Source organism: Panicum virgatum, chromosome 3N (assembly GCF_016808335.1).
Source record: "Panicum virgatum strain AP13 chromosome 3N, P.virgatum_v5, whole genome shotgun sequence".
NCBI lineage: Eukaryota > Viridiplantae > Streptophyta > Magnoliopsida > Poales > Poaceae > Panicum > Panicum virgatum.
The window spans coordinates 30,701,053-30,725,356 of record NC_053147.1 but is presented as its reverse complement, the minus strand read 5'-3'; the positions used below and the strand labels follow the sequence as shown (position 1 = coordinate 30,725,356).

Genomic DNA, 24,304 nt, shown 5'->3' with positions numbered 1-24,304 from the left:
GCCATCGCAGCTGCCTCGGCCAGCTGTGGCGGGAACTCGCACGGCCGGCGCCATGGACGACGTCGGCAGTGAGGCCAGCGCACCAGGCGCACCCCACAGTGTGCGGCCATGAGGCGCTTGGCTGCGTGGAGGTGGTCCGCGATAGGCAGAGCGACGGCGGAGAAAAGAGCTGGGGAGGATGAGGGCGGTGGCGCGACGCTCTTCGTGGTCTCAGCTCAGGCAGAGGGAGGCTGGATGAGGTCCGTTGGCATGTGACTCGAAGCTCCAGTGGACTTCAATGGCAACCAGTCGAGACAGAGGTGATTCCGGCCGGGAGATGGCCGGAACGGGTGAGGAAAGTGGCTGGACGGTGGAGGAGGAGGTGGGGAAGGCTCTCACCTATCGAATTGGAGAGTGATATTCCTCACACCTATGTGTTAGGTGAAAATTTACATGAAGAGACAAATCATGAATGATCCGGACATCAAATTTCTAAGTAGACAGAGATGTGATGGGTTGGTGCTATGCAAAGACATTGTAAAAGTGGGAACGGAGAACAAGATTGAAGCTTAACATTCTAGCTTTCTTTCTTTGTTCTTTAGTTTATCTTGTTTTTGTGAAATTTCTCATTTGAAGTTTAAGGTCTAAGAACTCTTGTAACGTGAGGGCCGAGTGCTGGATCCCCCATTTGGATGTAGACCTTCTCTTGAGAGTGTTCAGGGCCAGAACATTCCTTTGTCTAAAAAATGTGAAGAAAGTCTGGCGGGCTCTGAACTTGGAGAGCTGCCGGGTACAACAGGGCGGGAAGCAGACGCGAAGGAGGTGCTGCGGTGCAAAGAGCAACAACTGGTAATTATGTTGTTTTGGCTGTAGTGGAAATAACTTAACAGAATCAGGAGCTAACTGTAACTGGACCTAACATAATCAGGGAACCTCATCCCCGTTCGCACGAAACAAAACTAACGAATCGACCGCAAACAGTTAATGGGAGCAGATTTTTACACCATGAAGCCCCTCTTCTTCCGCTTTGTGTAGCAGCGACGAAAAATCCTCGGCACATATGGGAAACAAATACGGGGACAAAGGATGGAGCAGGGCGCCAAATTGGGTACATAACAAACACGCAGAGTCCTATTTAGCCTTTAGTCATTTACCCTTTGCTTTTGCACACGTATGTGCTGGGAAATAGAAGTTTTTTTTACAGAAGGTGACTATGTACGACAATGACGTGGGACCAAAAGAAAAAAAAGAAGAAAAGAAAACTTGGGACCTCGTTAAAGCCTTGCCCCTGGCTTACAGACTACATTGTTACTCAGTGATTCAGATTTTCACGGCCGTGAAAAGCCCTTCGAAATCAACTAGATAAACCAAGGCATTCATGACATTTTCTTTTTGTCTGTCAGTAACACTGATCCGTCCCAGAGCAGCAGAAAAGAGACTGGGCCGAAGTCGTCCGTCCACACATCCAAACCTCTAAGCCCACCACCAGAGGAGAGGGCCGGGAGCACGTAAGTTCACTGACGGATCCACTTGGCGGCCCGCAACTCCCAATTCCGATCCGGAGCGCGATGCGGCCAAAGCCGGAGCACGCCGACCCGGGCTGGGACGGGAGCCCTTCGATCCGGCGCCGCCGCACCGCGCCGTGACTGTGATCGGCGGGACCTCACCCGGCGTCGATCGCGGGCAGCGCGTTGCGAGCATGGTACTCATTTGTCAGTGCCGGATGCCAGTGCCGCAGTCACTCGATCGAAACGCGTTGAGCTCGAGCCCGTCAACACTCCTCGATTTATCGCCAGAATGCCAGATGAAAACAAACGAATGGCCATCAGGACAGGAGTTTCTTCAGAGTAAAAAAAAAAAAAAGCATCGAGGAAATGGATCCTCGGGGGCCGGGTGAGAGTGAGACCCAACTCGATCGTGACGAAGAAACGATTGCACGCAGATCTTATTTGACCGGCCTCTTGACCAGCCGCCACACACACTACAGACTCAGCAGGAAAATGTTACAGTCTCGATGGGCAACAGACCAACATTGGCACACGCACACACGACACACACGGACGCCACGATTGAATGAACGGACGGACACGGGCAGACGACCGAAGAGAAGAGAAAGCTAGCGCAGCGCTAGCTGGTTGACGTACGTTCACTGGTGGTGGTGGTGCGCGCCCATCACCAGCGAGAGCAGCGCGTCCCTGTAGTGGCCGTGCGCCCTGGCCGCGATGGCGTCCTCCAGCTTGGCCCCGAACTGCTCCTCGTAGGCCGCCCTGATCTCGTCCATGTCGTGCTCCGACCGCGTCACCGCCACCCGCGTCAGGGCGTCCTTCTCGTGCTCGTCCGCCCCCTCCCGCAGCGCCACCTCCATCACCTGCACGCCCATCGATCCACCCATCATTCCATGTTCAATGTTAATTAATTAGTTTGCCGTCGATATGATTCTCCGGCCACGAATCATGGTGCCACGCCGGCGTACCTGGCTGAAGTACTTGGCCGGCGCGGTGAGGCACAGCACGGCCTCCAGCAGCAGGGTCGTCGTCTCCTCCCTGCCGCGGCCGCTGAGATCCTCCTCGAGGCGCCTGCCGTGGATCTCCTTGTAGCGCCTCAAGGTCTCCACCAGGTGGGGCTTGCTCCTGGTGCTCAGGATCCGGACCACGTCGCCGTTCTCCGCCAGCAGCTTCCCGCCGGCGGCGCTCTTCACCGCCGCGCCCAGCGCCTCGGCCTCCGCCCGCGCCGCCTCCTCGTTCACCCGGGGCCCCTCGTACCGGTACGCGCTCACGAGCCCCACCAGCAGCTGCACCGCAAAGAACATTTGGGATGGGTTCAGTGAGCCAACTCAAGCGAGCTCGATCAATTCGCCGCCGCCGCCGCCGCCGGAGCTAGCTAGCTGCTCACGCACGTTGCAGTAGGGCTTGTCCCTGGCGCGGTAGGCGACGTCCTCCTCGAGGGAGTGGTGGTAGAGCGCCTGGTACGCGCGGCGCGCGCCGAGGAGCTCGTCGGCGGAGCGCGTGCAGGCGACCTCCACGACGATGGCGGCGGGGTGGTGCTGGTGGAGGACGTGGTGCGCCAGCCGCGCGTCGCGCTCCCACGGGTGCATCGCCCACAGCACCACCAGGTTCTTGAGCCGCGCGAACTCGGCGGCCAGGCGGAGCATGTACTCCTCCTCGCACCGCTCCATCTCGCCGTGGCTCGAGAAGAAGCCCGGGAAGCCCTTCCGGAAGCCCGACCGCTTCTCCGGCTGCCCGCGCCACCGCGCCAGCGCCGACACCATCGCCGGCTCGTCCACGCCGAGCCCGCCCAGACCTTCGTTAATTTGGTTTCAGAATTAAAATCGACACAAATTCTGATGAGCGGCCGATAATAAAGACCTTGACGACGCTCGAATGGATGCATGATCGAGTCCAAGCATGAATGGATAGTGCGAACCAACCTGAGAAGGCCCTGGTGAGATGCTGAACTTCGTCGGCCATTTTGCTACTTCTCCTCCGACAAAAAGCCCAGCCAAGGTCGATCAGAGGAACGGAGACGATGAGCGAGGAACAGAGGATTGCTGAGAGCTCTGGCCGGCTTGCTTCGCGAGTTCTTGCGGATGATCTTTATACTGCAAAGTGTGTGTTTCGGAAGACAAGGGCAATGCTGGAAATCCAATACTTTTTTGTTTAGATATATAATATCTGCAGCCAGTTATGAAAAGGTTCGTCTACACATGTGTATGTGGTATGTGCTTAAGCATTAATCTACTAGACTAGATGGATGTGTCCCGTTGAGACGGAAAAGAACAGGAGGGAAAAAAAAGAAGAGGAATCCAGTTGACAGCTCAGGAAGTGATCCAAGGGTTGTTGCCATTTCCCACGGGCTGATGGGCATCGTGCAACACGGGGGGGGCGACGCTGGGGGAGGTGTGACTGTGCGAGATGATGACTGCAATAATGCAACGCAATTATAGGTGATCTCTCTTGTTTATTAGCAGGCAGGCTGCAGTCACCATCATGCTGAACTCTTAAGATTTAGCAACTATTTTTTTCACAAAGTTTACTGGATTTACTTACATTGTACTGTTCCAGCTTGGAACTTAACATCCACCTCTAGCCACAAAGATGATCTGGAGATGATAAGAATTGCTACTTGTCGGGTACCATGATTAGGGGCACCCTAATCAGGGGACTAAAACCGTCCTAAAACACAAACACATGCTGGGCAACCGGGCCCACGAAGCCCTACAGCCTCCTTCCAAGCTGGAAGAAAGGAAATAACTCAAAGAAGCCCAACACGCAGCCCACGTACTCAGTGCGGCCCGTCCGCACCACCCTCAAACCCGCGGTGTGAGCTCCGCCTCGCTCGAGGCCACCCCTCGACAGAAAGGACAAACGGTCCTTCCACTCACCCGCCCGCTGTACGGAGGCATTAATAACAACCACTCCTCCACAGCGCCCGGGTCAGACGGCGTCAGGCCGCCATACCCCACAGTGGCTGTGATCGGAGTCCCATCCGCCAACTCCGGTCACTGCTCCGCCATTCCGGATGCTGTGGCGGCACTGTGGGAACCTGCGACGCAGTACAAGACGTGCTCGGCACTGCTCCAGCAACTATACTGCCAACTCCCCATATCTCCTTCGTACTTTCCCTTCCGTGGAGCCCTCGAACGGCATGGGCACGACCCACGAAAGCTGTTCCGGCCTTGACCGGGACAAGACCCTGGCCTGTAAGACCCTCGGAACGCCGCCACGCCACGCCTGGAGGACGGTACCCCCCACAGCGACGACCACGCCGCCCGCTGGAGCCGCCAGGACGCCGGCGCGATCTCCGCCCGTCCCCGCGTCTGCGTGACACGCGGCGCCTCCGGACCCCTCTCGAGCAGCTAGCTGAGCCGAGAGCTCACGGGGGGTCCGGATAGGCACGTGGAGGTCCCGGGCCCATCCGTGGGAGTCCGGATAGCACGTGGAGGTCCCGGACCCACTCGCGGGGGTCCGGGTCTGCGGCCACAGGTGCGGAGCATTTTCCACCTCTGGGACACGTGGTGACACCGGACCTGTCCCCGAGCGGGAAGCGGGTCCGGCACCGTTGGTTCGGTGAGATTGAGTCAAGGACGATGCCCAGAACGACTGCCACGACCTGCTCCATACCCCACAGTGTACTTCCCACAGTGCTCGAACACTGCACCCCCGCGATTTGGGGAGAAGACGATGACTTCCACGATCCCCTGTGCATGTACACCGTCCCTCCTTGTGTCTATAAAAGGGGGGTCGGCCCACCTTTCGGTAGGATATGACGCTTCGCACTACTAGCAGAGCACATACGCTCTTCTGAACCCCGATATTGGCACTCGCTTCAATCAACTCCTCCTCTTGCAGAGACTTGGGAGCTTCCCTCCCTCTCTCGCCTCGCTTGTACCCCCTACTACAGGCACCCCCGGTGTAAGATAGTACAGTGCAGCATCATCACTGGTTGGGTCCGGACCGCCGGGTCAGGGCACCGACAGTTGGCGCGCCAAGTAGGGGCCGCTGCATGAAATTTCTCTTTTTGTTCCCATTTGATCCTCAGGGATGGCGAGCAGATCCAACCCATTCCCCATGGGTGCCTCAGATCCGCTCCCAGCGGGATACGTGATTTGGTTCGGGAGTCTCGACTTCGTCGCGATCGGCGACGGCCACGGCACGGACATCCTTCCCTCCGGAGCCAACTCCGACACGCCGACACCACCGTCCCGGCGCGGGAGGCGCCCGCGCCGACACGCGCGGCGAGTGCGCATGGCGCGGCACGGAGCGGCTCGCCTTGCCACCCCCACATGGGTCGAGGCAAGCGGGTCGCAGTCCGGCGCCGCGACGGAGGATGTCGTCACCTCACCATCACCGACTACGGGAACGGCTCGCCCTGCCTCCCCCACATGGGTCGAGGCTGGCGGGTCGCAGCCCGGCGCCGTGGTTGAGGACGTCACTGTTTCACCGCCACCGACTGCAGCGACGGTGCCTCCCGAGGAGGGCGCGACCGCGACGTCGCCCCTTCCCTCCGGGACGCACACCCCCGCTGCGACCCACACTTCATCCGTCAGCACCAACGTGAGTGCACACGAGGATCTGCCGGGTTATCGCCTCATCTCGATCCACGACCTCGCGGCACCGCCACTTGACAGCGCGTACCCCGACGACACCCTCTGGAGGTCCATGATGTAGTGCGTCGAGGCCACGGCGAGGGCTCGTAGGACACCAAGGCGGAAGGTGCTCTTGGCGTGCTCGGCGATCCGACCACCTAGCGCTCGCAGGCGGCTGATCAACGAGCTACCAGACACAGTGCCCTCCCCCTCGAGCTCCTGGCACACGCTCACAGCGGTCCGCTCCAGGTCCGTATATTCAGCCTGCGCCGCCATGAGCGCAGTGTTGACTGCCTCCTTCGCCGAGTCTCGTCCGCCACTCTTTGCCTCGGCTCTGGTCAAAGGAACCAAGATAAGCGCTCCAAAACCGCCTCGGTGGCGGTGGACATCCCCCATGATAACGGCTCCTGGACATCCGACATCGCTTCGAACCGCTGGGGGTGCGGGAAGGCAAGCTTTACGGTGGCTAAGGTGCGCTCTCGCTCTCTCCTTCTTCCTCCTCTCGCTCTCGGCTCTGGGCTCAGGATGCAAGGGAGGCGGAAAAGGCAGGGGAGACGAAGGCAAAATGGCCAGGTGAGCCCAAACAATCCCCCTTCCCCATTTTTATCCATCAAAACGGGCGGATTCGCCGCCGTGGCCCGAATCCGCCGCATTGAATGCGGTAGATTTTGCTGTCGCTGACGGCTGGGCCCCACGACCGCAGAGTCTCCCACGCGCGCACTCGGCAATAATTACGGCGCAGTAACCGATGGGCGCGGCGCAACTGTAGCACTGTTCTATCTGTCAGCCGCCGCCCACGCCACTTTGCCTACCTAAGGCAGCCGCCGGAAAAGGCGCACCCGCACTGCACAGCACGTACTGGGCCACGTCGCCCACAACCAACGAAGGACCCGTGCGCACGACCTGCGACTCCACGCCATTTGCGAACCGTGACGGAACATTCCTTTAGGGGGCTCTCCACCCTCGAAGGAACCTCATTCCGAGGCCTTACTGATCAGGGGTTTAAAGCCTGGCTCGTCGAGGGTTCGACAGGCACCCCAGATCGCCAGAGTCAGGGACTGCATGGATGTGCCGTACAAGCTACCCTCGAGCACGGAGCTCGAGACATCCTACGCAGTGTTCAAGGCCAGTCGAGGGTGCCTAGCAGGGGGATCCCATCGAGGGAGAGCATCGAGCCCTCGGACCCTATCGAACGGGTCCGAGCCCCGTCTAGCGAACCTTTTGCGAGCGCTTTATGTGACGTGTCCACGGACCACGAGCCGACCCTTATCGAACGGGGCACGGACGTCCACTTGAACTACCCGATAACAGCTCACTGAAGCAGCCATAGCTCGCAGCCTGGGCATGGGTAGCATGATGCGCTTCACCCATCCTCCCTGCGGAAGAGCAACGAGGGTCGTAATAAAAGTCGAGGGTCCCCTGAACGCCTTCACGCAGGACGGGGCTCGGGGGCTCCTCGCACACCGCGGCTCAGGCCGCACCTTATAGGTAGCATTCTATCTTTATCATTTGAGACGCTCTAACATTGAAAAAAAAGAAGAAGAACATAACAAATTTTTTCCAATTATTAATTTATTTCCATCAAAGAATGAATGAGCAGAAGCTAATAAATTGCCAAGTCAAGCAGTACAGACTGCAGTCCAGCTTGTGATCCTTATCATCACCACCAGCATGGCATGGTCATCATTCATTTTCATCAAATCATGGTTGGTTTGAGTCGTATTCACGTCGATAAGACCTACATATTTATGCCCCATGAAGTATGATCACAGGAAGGGTTATTTTCTAGGGAAGTTAACAAAAGCCACGAAACATCTCTATCTTGTGTTTCAATTATTTGTGTCTTTCTGTTGTGTTTCAAGCAACACCGGGCATCCACTCCGTTGTGCCTTTCTGTCTCTGCCATATTGATGCCATAAATCTGAATCAACAATACGTCATATAATTTTGGTCTGAGAGCCATGATTTAACTTAGCTCAGTTTCACAATAAAATCATGCTAGAACTAATGTTCGTGTGGTCTCGTCGTCGTCATCGTCGTTCACATTATTGACGCCTTTGAAAGCAAAGATGAGAAAAGGGACGCTCTTGCCAGAAGCTTCTGGCAATGGCCGTCTCACAACCACAAGAACATTTCGCCAACGTGAGAAACATGTAGCACTGCCATGGAAAAGCAAGCACCCATCATCATCATCTTCTTGGGGTACGGCTGCCAACTGGGGATAATTGTGGGCCAAATGAATTCATCAGTCTCTGAGGCTGGGTGGGTCGCCTTCTTCAATCATGGAGGAGAGAGCAATGGCCGCTGGGGTTAATGACACGGCGAGCCGAACAGATCACCAATAATGCTAGAGCAGATCTCAGCTGTTGATTTCTTTGCACAAGAAAACAATGCCCATGTGTCAAGCTTCGCCTGTGCAGTTTACTAGTGGTTGCTTGCTTGATCATTCGTTCAATCGTTTTGCTCATGGCCTGCTGGCTCTGTGTTGGCAACCAAATTATTTGCCTTCGTCTGCAGCTTTTGAGTTGAAAAACACTAGCCTGATGCGTGTGATCTGCAAGAACACTATTTTTTAGGGATATGGTGAGCAGGAAATTCTATTGTCAACTCCAACATCGCCAACTGTACGATCCATTTGTTTTTGGTTGAATACAGTTTCTCAAAGAGTTGGTCGAAAACTAATTGCTTTGCCGCTAAGATTCTTAATTGGTGGATGCAGTCCCTGTTGGAAAAAGAACTTTGAAAGTGAGAGGGAAAGAAAGATTAAACAAGTCTCTGCATTTCGCATGCAGATCAAAAAATATGTGTCATGCTGACAGAACAGTGGTATGGAACGTGCAAGCCAGGCCGGGCAGACATTGGAAAGGTTCTTAAACGTTAATATTGTTTGTTTGAAGCCCATAATATTCCTTCTTTTGTTCGATGAGCTAAAAGAGGTTAAATACATAATCTTTACAGAGTTGCATTTTCTCAGCTTTTATGGAAATCCTTCCTTTGCAAAGGAGGTATACGTAGTCCTTTTTATTTTGATGAAGAAACCTTAAGGGCTAAGTAACTATCCAGGATTTCGAAGTTCTCACCACTCCTCGGCTGTTACTGCTATGTAACGATCCAGGCTAACCTTAGTAATATTTTTGCTGATAAGAAAAAATATAATAAATTAGTATAATAGTACCAGAACTTTGCCATCGCAGGCGCCTGTAGCTCAGTGGATAGAGCGTCTGTTTCCTAAGCAGAAGGTCGTAGGTTCGACCCCTACCTGGCGCGATTTTTTTTCCAAAATTTATTTTTATTTTTCGCTTGAGTGATAAACATTCAGCCGAAATCCCAACAACTGGTGGTTGCTGTAGATCATTATTCTCACAACATGTTTCAGTAAGTTTGAACAAGTATGAATCACAGGTCCAGCACCAGCAAGCATTAAAGACAGTATTTATCACTTACATCAGCAAATAATTAAGCATCTGCAAACCCCAAAATGCCCCTAGAGTATGCAAGCTAGAATCACACAAAATCTCCTATCGAAATCAACCTAAAATACGGTTCAAACCAGCATCGTCAGAGATGTCAGAGGAACAGAACACACCATGAAGCTTTTGCAGAGCTCATCCCAGGTGGAGCTCTGCTAGGGGGCTTCCAGGCGCGTGTGCCATGTGTTGCTGGTGCTCCTGCCTGGAGTGCATCCATAACATCCCTCCCCTCAACCTCCTCTTCCTCCACTTCTCCTCCGACCCAGCTCTCCCAGCCGGAGAAGAAGGTGCAGCCGTCTCCATGGCCTCCATCTCGGTTCCCAACCCGGCTCCTCCCGCGACTGAAGACGCCGAGAACATTAGGAAAGCGGTGCAAGGTACTTATCTCGACCTGCAATCACTGGACTCTGCAGGTCGCTCTTGCTTGCTTCGAGGATTGGGATGCCTCTGTTCATTTCCTGATCAAGAACAGAGCTCAAGACATGGGAAATGATCTTGTGAATTGGGGGCAGGATGGGGCACGGACGAGAAGGCGCTGATCGAGATACTGGGCCACCGGACGGCGGCGCAGCGCGCGGAGATCACCGTGGCATACGAGGGCCTCTACAACGAGACGCTCCTCGACCGGCTCCACTCCGAGCTCTCCGGCGATTTCCGGGTAAATCTCCCAGTTCCAAGATTTTTTTTTTGTGGTGGCTTGGATAGCCGAGCGATCTGACGAAGTGGCAGCGGTCCCTCCTGTCCCCTCGCCGCCGGCGGCGTCTCCGGCCAGAGCGCGATGATGCTGTGGACCATGGACCCGGCGGCGCGTGACGCCAAGCTCGCCCACAAGGCCCTGAAGAAGAAGGGCGACCGGCACGTGTGGGTGCTCATCGAGGTCGCCTGCGCGTCGTCGCCGGACCACCTCGTCGCCCTCAGGAAGGCCTACCGCGCCGCCTACTCGGCGTCCCTCGAGGAGGACGTCGCCGCCTGCCCGCTCTACAAGGACCCGCTCAAGCAGTTCTTGGTGCGGCTCGTGAGCTCCTACCGGTACTCCGGCGAGCTCGTCGACGACGAGCTGGCGATGGCGGAGGCCGGGGAGCTGCACGACGCGGTGGTGGCCAGGAAGCAGACGCTGCACGGCGACGTTGCGCGCATCGTCGGCTCGAGGAGCAAGCCGCAGCTGAAGGCGACGTTCGAGCGGTTCCGGCAGGAGCACGGCAGGGCCATCGACGACGTCCTCGAGGAACGCCGCGGCGACCAGCTCGCGGCGATGCTCAAGACCGCGGTGTGGTGCTTGGCATGCCCCGAGAAGCATTTCGCAGAGGTAAGAAATCAGCGGCAATTTGTCGAAGAAATGTTACTGGCCTATCTCGCTTCCAATGCCCTTGATCGTGTTCCAGGTGATCCGGAGCTCCATTGTTGGGCTCGGCACCGACGAGGAGTCGCTGACGAGGGCGATCGTCTCGCGCGCAGAGGTCGACATGAAGAAGGTGAAGGAGGAGTACAAGGTGAGGTACCGCAAGACGGTCACCAGCGACGTCAACGGCGACACGTCCGGCTACTACAATGGCATCTTGCTCACCCTAGTGGGGCCTGAGTAAGATGGCCATGGATGGATTTCTGTAGGTTGGAGGGCAGATTGATTGATACGCAGCTGTTCTGGTTTTGGATATGATTGAGCAACGTGAAGCTGTCATGCCGCGTGTGTTCTTGTAGTGATGCAAAACTGCGGAGTGAAATGGTGGCGATATTTGTGATATTTGGTGAGAATAAAACGCTAGATCCATGGGCAAAAAACTGAATAGTAGAGGCTAGATTGTCTCAATAGTATTATCATCTACTCACTTTGTACACATAAAATCCATTTCAATTCGACTCAAGTATCACCAGTTTAGCCCCAGAATAGCCGAACGCATCTCCTTGTTCATCGGTGAGCAGAGCAGAGACACCATCCATTCATCTTACTTCTTTCTAGCAACAGCAGCTGCAATTCCACCAACCAGAAGTCCCACAGCAGTTGTCGCGATTCCTATTCCAATAAGACCATCTGCACCATGACAAGAATACCATTAGATCTACACCATGACAATAGACAGCAAATCACTTCAACAGATGTACTGATATATATATAATATATGTTATCCCAATGAAACATGGAAGGAAACAAAAAAGCAATTGCTTTGAGAAAGAATTCCATTCGAGCCAATCGAAATAGAGGACCGCTGATCAATTTATCCCACCTTTGGCAATTTTATCTTCTATAGCTTTCAGAGTAATAGCCTGCCTCCAATCAGGTTGAATCTACAGGACAGCAAGGAATATATGTTAGAATTTGAGAATACCCAGGCAACAATATCCTTGAATAGTTGGTCATTCAAATAAAATCTTGAATATTCAACTGGCAATAGATCCTAAAATGATAAAATTGATCTCTAGATAATCACCATCCTATAAAATTTCATGCATGCTCAAACTAGTGTACAGGTAGGTCAGGAAAAAAAACCAAATTAGGCCTAGCGAACATTCCAAAGAAAAGGAAACAACCAACAAAACCATGCTCTTGCCTCTACAAAAACATAGCACATGTAGCATGCTAACATTTAAACTTTCTGTTGTTCTCAACCCAAATGCCAAATTCAACTCCGCCATAGGAACAATTGAGGACTTAATACCACAGCAGACAGGGGAATCGACCATAGTCATTTCTTTAACTCATGAGATGACAACAGGTCTACAGATGGAATTAATAGAAACTCATCAGGAAACCATATCTCAACTGTTCACATAAATGTACATAAGAAAACACAAGCTTTTATATATGTAGCCAAGTATTATCGGTAGGATGGCATCCATCAATATACATAAAATTTCCTGTTGATGAATTGCAACCTGAGCAAAGATAGTTTAGATGCAAAAAGGAAAAAAAGGCATAGGAGTAATGCAAGTTACAATATGAAAATTGGTTGTCAGTACCCACATGTGCTCACTACGAACAAATTTGTTGGATCAGCTGCAGTTTAGCAGTGGAAGGGTATATTATTTAGTTGCAAGTTATAACCTTGAAGATGCATCTGTTCTCGACTACATTACATTTTGGCATTACAGAGATTGACAAGGCAAGGAATCGTAAACTACATTTGGCATTCCAGCTGCTAATTAATCTGTCATGTGTACCTGCAAACAGCGTTCCACAAGTTGCCGGCTTTTTGAGTAGTCACCATTCCTGTAATGCCCAACAGCCAACAAGTACAACTTTTCCCTAGTCTCCAGAGGGCTGCCAGAACTATCCAAAGAAGCTGTAGAACCAAACAGGCCGATCAAAAGATGGATGAGAACTTATGACCAAAGGAAATATAATCAATAAAAGCTAATCACTTGATTGCAATGAGCAAGTGCTAGTTCTGCTAACAAAAAAAAATCAACCTTCAAGCATGCTAATTCCACGATTTACATCGTCCGTCTGCCTGGAGTGCACAAGGGCCCAAGAAAGCCTCATAAGGCTAGCATTCCTCTGCTCTTCAGTTGCAGCATCGGCAAGCTCTCTTTCACATCCCTGAGGACACAAAACCGCAAGTCATGAATTCAACTCTTAAGTTTCCATTTCCATCTATTAGCAGAATCTCACAAACAGCATGCAATCTCAAGAAAGTGAACAGTGACAGAGAAACACATTCAGCGACAGCAACTAGCAACAAGATCAAGTTTGACAGTTCATTTTAGCAAACAATACACAAAGTAAAAGGCTAACAAAATTCATGACCAAATTCTAATTGCAAAAAGAATTATGCATCCTTTGGCTCTATACTTTCCAAAAGGCCAAAACTACAGAAGAAGCTGGGCATTCAACTTGGTTAATCCACGCCCCAGCCAATGAGTCACATGACATAACTGCAACGAGCCACTAATACCACAAAGATTTACCAGACAGCATGTGAAAGGCACCCACACCCTATGCTTGATATAACCTCTGTTCAACAGCTATAGGCGAAGAATCACTTGTTTCTGTTGCCCCTCGGATCCCATGCTCTGCCCGAGCAATACTAACCTCCGTGTTAGCAAACAATACACAAAAATACGAGCCCAACATCAGCTCAACCTTGACACTTCGTGTTAGCAAGCGATACTCACCCCCCACCCAAAAAAAAAAACAAGGCTAACATAATAGATATTGCAAAGGGAGTCGTGCATCTGTACTCTCCAAAACTACAGAAGTAGATGGCCATTCGACTTGGTTAATCCATGCCGCATCCACAGAGTCACATGAGATAGCTACAAGAAGCCGCTCGAAATTCCAAGGCGATTTAACAGACAGCCATGAGCCATGGTGCCGGCCGGGTAGGTTGTCATGTGGCACCTAAACTAAACCCAATTTCTATTCCTACCAGGACATCAGCAAGGGCACGCAGTGCAGAGGTAATCTTTGCTCGCATCAAAGTATCTTCCAAGGTACTACGGGTCTCAACGCAAAACTGCAAAAGGCACAGGCACCCACGCCCTACGCTCCAACCCGACCTCAGTGTGCGCTTAGGCTGCTAGCACAGGGCAGGATTCAACCCTAATCCCCCTCCAACCCGCCGCGGGAATCCGCAGCCAGACATAAAAACCGTAAGGATTCGGATGGAGAGGCATAGAGGGGAGGAAAGGGAGTTCCCGAGTTCTCACGGCGATGATGTCGCGGTCGCACCAGGGGATGTTGTCGCCGCCGGTGAAGAAGTTGCCCACCGACTCGAAGAAGCGCCCCATCTTCGCCTCCATGGATCCACGATCCTGGTTGGTCGGCGGTATCAGCTGGGGATCTGAGGAGAAGGCGCCGGAGAGGAGGGCACTTCTAGGCTTCCAGTAGCCTTCGTGAGCAAGGGCGGCGGGGTTGGATTTGGAGAAGAGGCGCTAGATCGATGCGCACGCCACGCGGTGGGATCCGCCGCGTGTCTTGGCGCTAAGAGCATCTTCAAGAGTACTTAAAAAACACTTCCAAAAAAAAGTTTTGAGTAAAAAGTTGGAAACTAACCCTCCAACAGTGACCCAATCTCTTGTCTAATTTTTTAGCTCGCCCAAAACAAACGCTCACGATATCCGCCAACACTGGTCGCTCCCAATCCCGAAATTTACCCGCGATGCCCGTCATTTCTCGCTTCCCGCACGGCTCTCCGTGTGTTTTCCCTCCCACTCGCGCCATTTTTCTGCAGCGGCACTTCATCATCCTTGCCGATCCAGCCGCCACCTCTCTCCATCGCACCTTCCAGGGCATGTTGGGCGAGCAGCGAGGCAACGCCGTGTCCCATCTGTCTACCGCGCTCCTCCGTTCCTCTTCCGTCCGGCCGCCGGCGGATCCATTCTGTCCACGGCGGCGGCTCCCCTCCGCCCAGTAACGCTCTCTCTGGATTGCCTCCCCCGACGGCTCTAGGTAAAAATGAGCCAGTTCCTGTACGCACGATGTGAAGTTTTGCTTCGATTTGTATCCGGTGGCTAGATGCTGAACTTCCATTGTTTCAACATTTGCTTCCATTCTCAGTGATGAGTAATAGACATTGTTGACAGAACAACTCCGTCAAGTATTCCTTGTTGGTCGGATATATGCAATGATTATATGATTTGGTTTTGCTCTACTAGATTTTTATTTTTCCTGTGATATTGAAGAGAGGGTATATATTGTGAATAGTTGTAATACTATCTCCTAGGTTCTGAAGTGGCAAAACAATGCATTGTTGGAGCAGGAAAATTGATCCTGTTATTAGATCCATCGATTGATGTAACTAAATAATTAGCCTTTCTATCAAAAATCGGCGAGAGCAGGCAGTGTTTGTAAATCTTCCGTGAGATAAAAAAAAATCTGGGCCCACCTGATGATGATGCGTCACCGTTTAAATTTGTTTTGGGAGAGTATTTTTGGGAACTGTTGGGAGAGGTGATATTTTTCACTATCAATAACTTTTGGCAAGATTCCATAACCAGAATTTTTAGACTATCTTTTAGGCACTGTTGGAGATGCTCGAAAGAAGAGAACACGACGGCGCGGCCGACAACTCCTCCCGTCTGGCTGACGTGTGGGTCCCGCGCCGTTCGGGTTCAAGTCAGCGGTTCCAGTCGCTGACTCGATGCTGAGTGACAGTGAGATTTTTTTATACTGAAATAGGCACTCCAGAAGGGCGTCCTGATTAGAGCGCAAGCAAGACCTGCAACTTGAGTGTTGGAAGCTCAAGCACAGGCTACCCTCCTCGCTTCCAAGATAATAGCTAATATTGACTGCATCAACTAAATCAGCGACAAGGCCCTCGTTTAGTTGCCGTTGTAAAGTTGTAAAAATAGAATCTTTACACGTTTGAAGTATTAAACATAGACTAATTCCAAAACTCGTCTGTAAACTACGAAATGAATCTAATGAGCCTAATTAATTCATCATTAGAGCATGTGTATTGTAGCAATTACTGTAGCAATTTAGTATCTAATTATAGTCTAATTATGCTCATTAGATTCATCTCGCAATTTACAAACAAACTATGCAATTTATTTTTGATTTCGCCTAGATTTAATACTACATGCATGTAAGATTCTCTTTTGATGTGGTGGATTTGGAATTTTGAATTTCGCAACTAAACAAGAGGTTGGTTGCCAACCTGATATGCAATGATCCAATATCTCAATTCTCATGCAGCACGTGGGCATTAGCTGATACGCCCTTCTTCTTTTTTTGCAGGTTACTTACAAGACTACGCATTAGCTGAGCACGTGCGCTACTGTAGCGAAAATAGCCTCTCATGCCATATTTCAATATAATATTTTGGTGATTGATATAGACAATACAACACTTGGACTAATATGATTGTTAAGATGATCATTCTCAGACTTTTAGGTTCAAGTGATGACAAAGAGAAGATAGACGTAGCTAGGCCCGAAGGGCCGCACCTACGGTGGTTCCGCTAACCGATTAGCGGATGGGGGTCGAGGGAGAGCCGCCCCTCGCAGGTCTCAGGGCAGCGCCCTGAAACCTCTTCGGTCCAAAGGACAAGAATTGAAGAGACCGTGAAGAAATCCAAGTCAAAGAAATCAAGACAGAGATACTTTAGTATTACCGGTTAAACCGACGCTGAGAAAATCACATACGTCGGTGCATTGACTTGGAGCACACCAGGAATTTTGGTTTCACCGGATGAACCGACGTTAGGGAAGTTGAGTACGTCGGTGCAATGGACCCAGAAGCTGAGGCAAAGTCTATACACCGGATGAACCGACGATTGGGTCTTGGTGAACGTCGGTGCAGTTGTCCAGAGAGTTTGTTTTTTAGAGTTCACAGGACAACTACACTCACCGGTTGAACCGACGATGGCTATTGGAGGTGCGTCGGATTAACCGGCGTTAAGTGTTTTTCTGGCAGCTTTTCTCCAACGGCTATATTTGCTTGTGCTACCTATATATACCCCAAGGCTGGGTCATTTGAGGTTGTTGGAGACTATGGAAGCATAAAAGAGTTAAAGATCCTCCCCAACCACCTTAGAGCTTCATTGTACATCATATAGGCTTAAGCACACTTGTGAGAGTGCTTAGTGCTTGATTAGACTTAGTTCTTGAGAGAACTAGCTTGAGTGAAAGTCTTGCTGCGACAAACATCTTGGGTACTCGTCGTGTGACCCTCCGACTTGGTGTGGAGTGGCGAAGACCCCTCTTGGTGAGAAGCTCCAATAGTGAAGACGGTGCCGTTGGTGACGCTTCGAGAGAGACGGTGGCGGTGGCCTTGTCTTGGTGACTTGGGGTCACTTAGCCTTTGCTTGCCGGGAGCCTTGGTGGCGAACGCAAGATGGTGATCAAGCGAAGAGACTCGGCATCACACTTGTTCGTGTTGGACAAGTGGCCGTGGACGTAGGGAGGGACTTGGTGTCCTAACCGAACCACGTTAAATCGTGTGTCTTGGTGTCTTCACGGGAGTTTGCATATTCTCTCCTTGTCTATAGGTTGCAAGTCTTTTAGGGGTAAGTAGATAGTAGCATAGATAAACCTTAGTCATAACTAGCATGTGTAGGACGTGTTAGGTTTATCTTATGCAAATAGATTGAGCCCTAGGATAGAAAGCGATTAGCGACCCTATTTACCCCCTCCCCCTCTAGGGTCGGACACCCCGGTGATCCTTACAGCTACACTTCAACAGCCTACTTTCCAGAGATGCTTGTAGCGGCATTTCAGTTCTTTGGTGCAGGCGGCCAACAAATTTTTTACCCGGGCACATGAGTGGCGGTCTAGTATTAGGATTGACAATCATTAATGTGTCCGGATCATGTTTACAAACTCCTTTATTTTAGGCTGTGTGTCGTGAGGCAGAGGCCGAAAAAATTTCAAGACGTTGTATCAGGTTGATGTACATCATGAAATTAATAAAGATTTCCTTTTTTAAAAAAATGTATCCTAAGATAAGTCCGCAAATTAAATCAGGTAGCAATTCTTTCAAATATGTCCATGAAATTTTTACAAATGCAGGAGATGCCTTTTCAAGAGTCATCACGATGGAACAGCTATCCTAGGAGGCCCGCATAATTTTTTTTTACAAATGCAAATAGCCGAACACACGCACCCATAACAATCTTTATCATAGGTTGGAAATGCCCGCATACATTTTCATCATATCACATTAGCAACATTTTTATTCTAAAATTCTCCGGCAACAAACACAAGTGACCTTCAGACGATCCACATGTGTGCTTCATCTCCATGAATGGCGCTACCTCCTGACTCTTTTTGTTTAAGTTCCGTAGCAATGCACCGGCAGACCTATATATATAAATAAAAAAAGTAAAAAGTAACAAATGAGAATATATATGAGTAGACACTGGTACAGTGGTACCAATAGTAGGATTAAGAAACATCCACACGAGATTCAGATTTAAGATGTTTCCAATTCCAAGAGGCTATTTATTATTAGCATCATGTCAAATGACAGCAGATGCTGGTGAGATCATCCATTAGAGAAAAACGACTTATGGATCCAATCCACCAGCTTATCAAGCATTAGCACAATATAAGTTTTCCCTCTCTTCAGCTAATAAGCTTATCTCAGTCCAAATGCCTAGAAACTTTAGTGTCCATGTTTGATCGACGGAACTAGTGCATTGTACTGATGTTCCATTTGAGTTTCTCAAACAGTTTAATCATGAGCTTTGCTGCATTTGGTACATTTATTTATGTTTCTAATGTTGGGTTTCAGTCCCCGATTCAATTCACTTAGCTTACCGCTAATTATATTTCTCCTAGCTGGGTGCCCGTGCGTTGCTATGGGATTAAAAAAATACTTGTTTTGCTCTTGTGTTGCTACAGAAATTTTAAATATAAATGGTTGCAACAAAAGAAAAAAGAGAGCTACATTTAGTTACAAGTGTCATGCCCGTATGTTGCTACCGATCGCAAAATATGTAAAGTGCAATACACAACACCATCCAAAGCAATAATAGTTTGGAATCAAGGACATATCACTAAAAAATTGAACTTTTCAAATTTTAATACAAATCAAATTTTATTTGCTAATTAGAGCTAACCAGAAACCTCAACAATTGATTCTTGAACTTCAAAAATTGCATAAACGTGACCATACTTGCACTGTGATCTTTTCATTTGCAGTTTGATCTCAGTATTGTAATTCGAATCTTTTTCGAATTTGAGCTTTGGATATCTCTCCTTTTTCAACAAAATAATTCCAAAATCATCATATTCTCTTTGGGCCGACCCACCTCCTCTTCTGGGCTGGCCACCCTCTTTCTTTATCCTCAGTGGCCCAATTCAAACACCCCTTGCAGGCGTCTTTTTTATTTTTGTATTTTTCAAAAAATAATTTTACAGAAATATATTTTTGGTTTTAGGTTTTACAGTTTTATACCCCTACCGCCCGGCAGGGAGGCGGTAGGGACCTATATGTAAATAAAAATAAATTTAATTTGCGCAGAGGTCCTTGGAGGGAGCCTGTCGCCCCCCTGCCGCCCCACCAGTTGGCGGCAGGGGGGCTGCCGCCCGGCAGGGGGGCAGCAGGCTCCCTCCTCAAATATAAAACTCCGCCCTTACCTATGCGCCCTCATTTTCTGCCCACGAGATCCAGAGAGGGGAGAGGGAGAGAGGAGGGGTGAGGAAGGTAAAAAACCGGCGAAGCCCTGCAGAATTTTGGATCCGAACCGCAGGTAACCAATATTTCTCAACTTTGTCATTCCAGATTTTTTTGTATGTTTAATCTTATGATTAGTATTTTTTATTATTGTAAGCACTTAGGGTTCAGATTAGTGGTTATAATTGAAGGCATAGTATATTTGTAGATATTAGATTAATTAAAATGAAGCCTTTGCATGGCCAGATATGTCATCCCAGTTGACAGATGGTGGTGCTGTAGGTGGTGCAGCATTACTTGACGAACCTCTCGACTTTCCTTTTCTCTCTTTTCTGGTTTTAGGTTCATGTACAGGGGGAGGAACATCAGGTGTTCGAGGCCATGATTTGGGGGGCATGAAGTCATCCATATCGCCATCCCAGTTAACACAACTAGATGCTCGAGGTGGTGCTGCATGATTTGACAAACCTCCGGTCATCTGTTCTTGCGGAGGCCGAGAACTATCACCCGAAGATCTTTTACACCTCCTTCGTTTAGTTTACGGCATAACTCCACCGAAGATACATACCAATTTACGGAAATTTGGTATCGATTTGTTAATCAACTCCGTGTCCTCGGGGTAATCCTAGCATATAATTACACAATAATTTTACTATTTCATAAATATGGATTACAAATAACGGACGTGATTAGAACTGAATAAGAGTTACCTTAATGTGCATCTCATACACCTCTGGCCGCATCCATATCTTACAATTAGTTTGTAAGAATCCAATAACATAAGGATGATTCGCTAGTTCACATACCCTCATGTATATCTTCCGACGTTCTAGCAGGTGTTCCTTTAAATCTTGCATTGTAATATCTCGAAACAATGTCAAATCTTTAAACTCAACTAATCTGGACAACACAATCTCTATCGTACCATCCGCTAATGAATCCAACTTCTTACTGATTACAAGATGTGTCATGATCTCAAGAAATATACTAGATTTTTCTTCGGTCCATGAAAATCCAACAGAATTGGAGGCAGCTATTGCCTTATGCTGCAATAACAATAAGGTACTGTCATTCTAAGTTTACTATTCTATATTTCACTATCCAAAAACTAAATCTATTCTAATTCATAATTATTTTAGAAACAAGTCTATAATAGTTGAGAAATATTGGTTACCAGCAGTTCGGATCCAAAATCCTGCAGGACTTCGCCGGTTTTTTTTACCTCCCTCACCCCTCCTCTCTCTCCCTCTCCCCTCTCTGGATCTCGTGGGCAGAAAATGAGGACGCATAGGGAAAAAGCGGAGTTTTATATTTGAGGAGGAAGCCTGCCGCCCTCCTGCCGGGCGGCAGGCCCCCTGCCGCCAACTGGCCCCCTTGCAGCACAACCAGGCCAGGGGCCACCCTCACCACTCTCCCTCTCACTGACGTGCGGGGCTCGCATGTCATATGTCTCTTCAACCTTGAGACAACCTCCATATGTCTCTTCAACCTTCAGACAACTCTCTGTTCCGTCGACTTCAAAAAAAAACTCTCTGTTCCATCAAATCAAAAGCAAGGACATATCATCCACAAGACCAAGACGATGTACAGGCAACCCACGTCATCCGAATGGCGTCCCCCTTTCCTTCTTCCATCACATGCTCAGAACCTTTTTGACTTGTCCCCCACCATTGTTGCTTCCGGCCATCCCGACGAGCCCTCTCCGGCGACGGGGCTTTCCTAGTTAACATGAGGGACGCGAGACGCAGCTCATGACGTGGATTTCACAGCGGGAACGCGATGGTGGCGAGTTGGCAGTGTGCGTGGCGGCAACGGCATGGCGACCACGGCGGCATAGCGGCATTCCCGAGCACGAGCATCAGAAGGCGTAGTAGAACACATTTTTTGGGTTGTCTTGGGGAGAGGAAGCTGGGAAGGTGGTGCTCACCGCGGAGGTTGGCCGGCAAGGGGCCATGGAGGCTTTGGGTCGGGGCGGATTCCGGGTCCTAGGCCACGTACGAGGCCAAGGAGGTCGAAGCGATCACCGCAGTACTCGGTACTCCACGAACCGAGGTGGTTCGGTCCCAGTGATTTTTGGCTGGCAGCGAGGGATGTGGCCATGTGGGGGCAGGATCGAGGCCAATTTTTGGAGGCGCCCAGAGCTTCTCTGGGCTGGCAATTGCGAGCCGTTGCCTGATTGCATGGTGATTTTTGCAGTGATTGATTGAAACTTTCTAAAATTGATTGATTCATTCGGATTTCCCTCTAATCACTGCACCGTGATGGCAGGAGCGCTCGGCCGATGGTTTCAGCCTCAGTTGTGGACGATCCCTTAGGGATCTTTTAGGAGTAGAGGTGGACAAATCATAATGATTGGAACATAACCACGCAATGAGTAGGAGAAATTTACTCTCCTAGACAGAGGTAAAATTGCAGCCTGGATCCTTTGGAAATAGAAAAATGCAGGCACATCATGTTGTGATAGATGTATCCAAGTCTTCTTGTCGACAGAAGAAATGAATTAAGCACATTATTTCTGTGCCGTGTGAAACTATATCATTAACCTTTAGGCACCATAGATAGATATAATAATAATGAGAATATATCCTAAACCTAAACTATATACTATCTCCATCCTGGAAATACAAGGGATTTTCAGTTTGTCCTAAGTCAAACTATTACTATTTTTAGTGTCAAATAAGTATAGATAGATACATTTTACAATATATTTTCATATTTTTTTCCTTTAAAATAATATTAGATATTAATACTTCTCTCTATAAATTTGGTCAAAGTTTGAATGGTTTGACTTGGGACAAACCCAAAATCCATCATATATATATATCCAGGACAGAGGGAGTATAAAACTAGATATAACATCAAGATTATTTTCTTGTAGCATCTTTGCATTTAGATTATTCCTTAAGGCTACAAATAAAATCACTGGCTTTTCTCCTAGTGGATACCAGAAAGCAAGAATTAAAAACTAGTGCATGCATTGCCATATAACATCATATATAGATGGATGCGATAGGAATACCTGGTACCGAATCAGCCTCCCAAGGCCGTGGTCCGGGTCGGCCTGGCACCTGGCGCTCAGCTCTCGGTCCTCCGCCTCTGGGCGGTAGTAGCAGCGTTCGAGGATCTCCTCGTTGGTGAGGTCGCCGAACCGGTTGAGGCCGTACGCGTTCCGCCCGGCGGCGGCGTTGATCCGGTCGACGACGCGGCGGTTGCCCTGAAACAGCCAGTACCGGCACTCCTCCTCGCCGGCGTCCCTGTAGGCCCTGCCGTGCCTTGCCTTCCACCCCGTGAACATCCGGCGGGTCTCCGGCTCGTCCCGGGCCCCGATCGACATTAGGAAGAACTCCTCGAGGGGGGTGGAGGCGAAGCCGTTGAGGCCGGATGAGGTCGGCCCGGCGGCCCTTTCCAGGCTTGACATTAATTGTGATCAGATCACGCACCTTGGCTGTGCTAGCTCAGCTGTCAATATTATAGTACAAGCTTCGTTCGCCGGAGAGGATTGGATTGGAAGACGACGCACGCCAACACAGGGGAACACTGGATGTACTGTAGTCCGTTTTAATTTGGTGCCGCTAACCAACGCAACGGCAGCTTTTCTGGACTCGATCTATTGATCAACTTAATTACTAAACACACAAGATTACAAGCGAAAACAATGCATGGCCACAAATTAACATCCGTGACGCTTGCTGCATGCGGTCTACACGCTCCGCCATTGCCGTGCCATCCCACGAGACTTGCATTCACTACTACAAAGCAGGCCTTTGTTCCTGGCCATTTGTCCCGGCAGCCTTTGAGCCCGGGACAATAGGTGGCTTTTGTCCCGGGTCCAACGGCTAGCCGGGCCAGCGGGGGACATGGGCCTTTTGTCCCGGTTGGAGACACCAACCGGGACAAAATGAGAGCCTTTTGTCCCGGTTGGTGGTTCCAACCGGGACAAAAGGCCCGCGTAGCCTTTTGTCCCGGTTGGAACCACCAACCGGGACAAAAGTCTCCCCTTTTGTCCCGGTTCGTGCCTCCAACCGGGATAAAAGGCCTTGCGCCCCTTATCCCCTTCCCTCTCCCCCCGCCCGAGCCATTCAGCTCACTTGTTTTCTTGCTGTTCTTGGCTCGGGATAGAGGAGTTCTTGCTCATTTCTTCACCACATTTGTGAAGATCTTTGATTCCCCGTCCATCCATCTGCTCTAAAGGTTTGGGGCTTGTTTTTCTCTTCTTCCTTGGCTTGTATAGCTCATTTCATACTTTAGAAATAGAGAAAATGTGTAGCTAGCTCATTTCTTGGACATTTAGCTAGCTAGATTGTATATGTAGGTGTAATTTTCTTTTAGATTTAGATGAGTATATGGATAGTAGAAATTTTTAGAATGAGTGTAGATACTCCATGTGATGTACTTGTATATATGACCATATTGTGGATAATTGATTTTTTTATTCGTGAATGAATTAATGAAATGAGTATATTATAGAATTTTTTGTATTATGAATGGATTATTTTGACACTCTAGTGATGTATTTAATCAGGCTCACATTGAAACCATCTAGAAGCTAAAAAAATCTTTATTTCGAAACAAGTATACGTCGTTAATCTCCATCCAACGGTGATGGCACTACCTTTCAGGGATACACGATGCGCTATAAAGACGTCGCAAATCGGTTGGTCACATCACCAGCACTTCCGATTGATAAGAAGACAGCATTTGACGCAGTCAGCA

General features: G+C 49.7%; 4 protein-coding genes and 1 non-coding gene across 6 annotated transcripts; 2 read left to right on the top strand and 3 right to left on the bottom strand.

Moving 5' to 3' along the window:
- Positions 1 to 1,896: 1,896 nt before the first annotated feature.
- On the bottom strand, positions 1,897 to 3,787 carry LOC120665660 (annexin D4-like). Its single transcript, XM_039945282.1, has 4 exons — positions 3,407 to 3,787; positions 2,876 to 3,279; positions 2,453 to 2,770; positions 1,897 to 2,347 (listed from the first exon to the last, which is right to left on the bottom strand). The coding sequence occupies exons 1-4, from the start codon at positions 3,444 to 3,446 to the stop codon at positions 2,126 to 2,128; spliced, it is 984 nt and encodes a 327-aa protein (XP_039801216.1). The 5' UTR covers positions 3,447 to 3,787; the 3' UTR covers positions 1,897 to 2,125.
- A 5,471-nt stretch (positions 3,788 to 9,258) lies between these two features.
- Positions 9,259 to 9,331, top strand: TRNAR-CCU. Its single transcript has one exon. It is a non-coding gene; the product is annotated as a tRNA-Arg (tRNA).
- A 257-nt stretch (positions 9,332 to 9,588) lies between these two features.
- On the top strand, positions 9,589 to 11,396 carry LOC120665656 (annexin D3-like). Of its 2 annotated transcripts, XM_039945277.1 has the most exons (4): positions 9,589 to 9,911; positions 10,047 to 10,192; positions 10,307 to 10,840; positions 10,917 to 11,396. In XM_039945277.1, exons 1-4 carry the CDS (start codon positions 9,716 to 9,718, stop codon positions 11,115 to 11,117), a joined length of 1,077 nt encoding a protein of 358 aa, XP_039801211.1. In that variant the 5' UTR covers positions 9,589 to 9,715; the 3' UTR covers positions 11,118 to 11,396. The 2 variants fall into 2 exon arrangements, with proteins under 2 accessions (XP_039801211.1, XP_039801212.1); XM_039945278.1 differs by lacking the exon at positions 9,589 to 9,911 and having other exon boundaries at positions 10,264 to 10,840; positions 10,917 to 11,354.
- Positions 11,283 to 14,452, bottom strand: LOC120665658 (mitochondrial fission 1 protein A-like). Its single transcript, XM_039945281.1, has 5 exons — positions 14,179 to 14,452; positions 12,940 to 13,069; positions 12,691 to 12,812; positions 11,757 to 11,817; positions 11,283 to 11,563 (listed from the first exon to the last, which is right to left on the bottom strand). Exons 1-5 carry the CDS (start codon positions 14,269 to 14,271, stop codon positions 11,478 to 11,480), a joined length of 492 nt encoding a protein of 163 aa, XP_039801215.1. The 5' UTR covers positions 14,272 to 14,452; the 3' UTR covers positions 11,283 to 11,477.
- A 3,466-nt stretch (positions 14,453 to 17,918) lies between these two features.
- Positions 17,919 to 23,009, bottom strand: LOC120667742 (oryzain alpha chain-like). The gene is made up of 2 exons (XM_039947754.1): positions 22,611 to 23,009; positions 17,919 to 18,273 (listed from the first exon to the last, which is right to left on the bottom strand). The coding sequence occupies exons 1-2, from the start codon at positions 23,007 to 23,009 to the stop codon at positions 18,184 to 18,186; spliced, it is 489 nt and encodes a 162-aa protein (XP_039803688.1). The 3' UTR covers positions 17,919 to 18,183.
- Between the last annotated feature and the right edge of the window lie 1,295 nt (positions 23,010 to 24,304).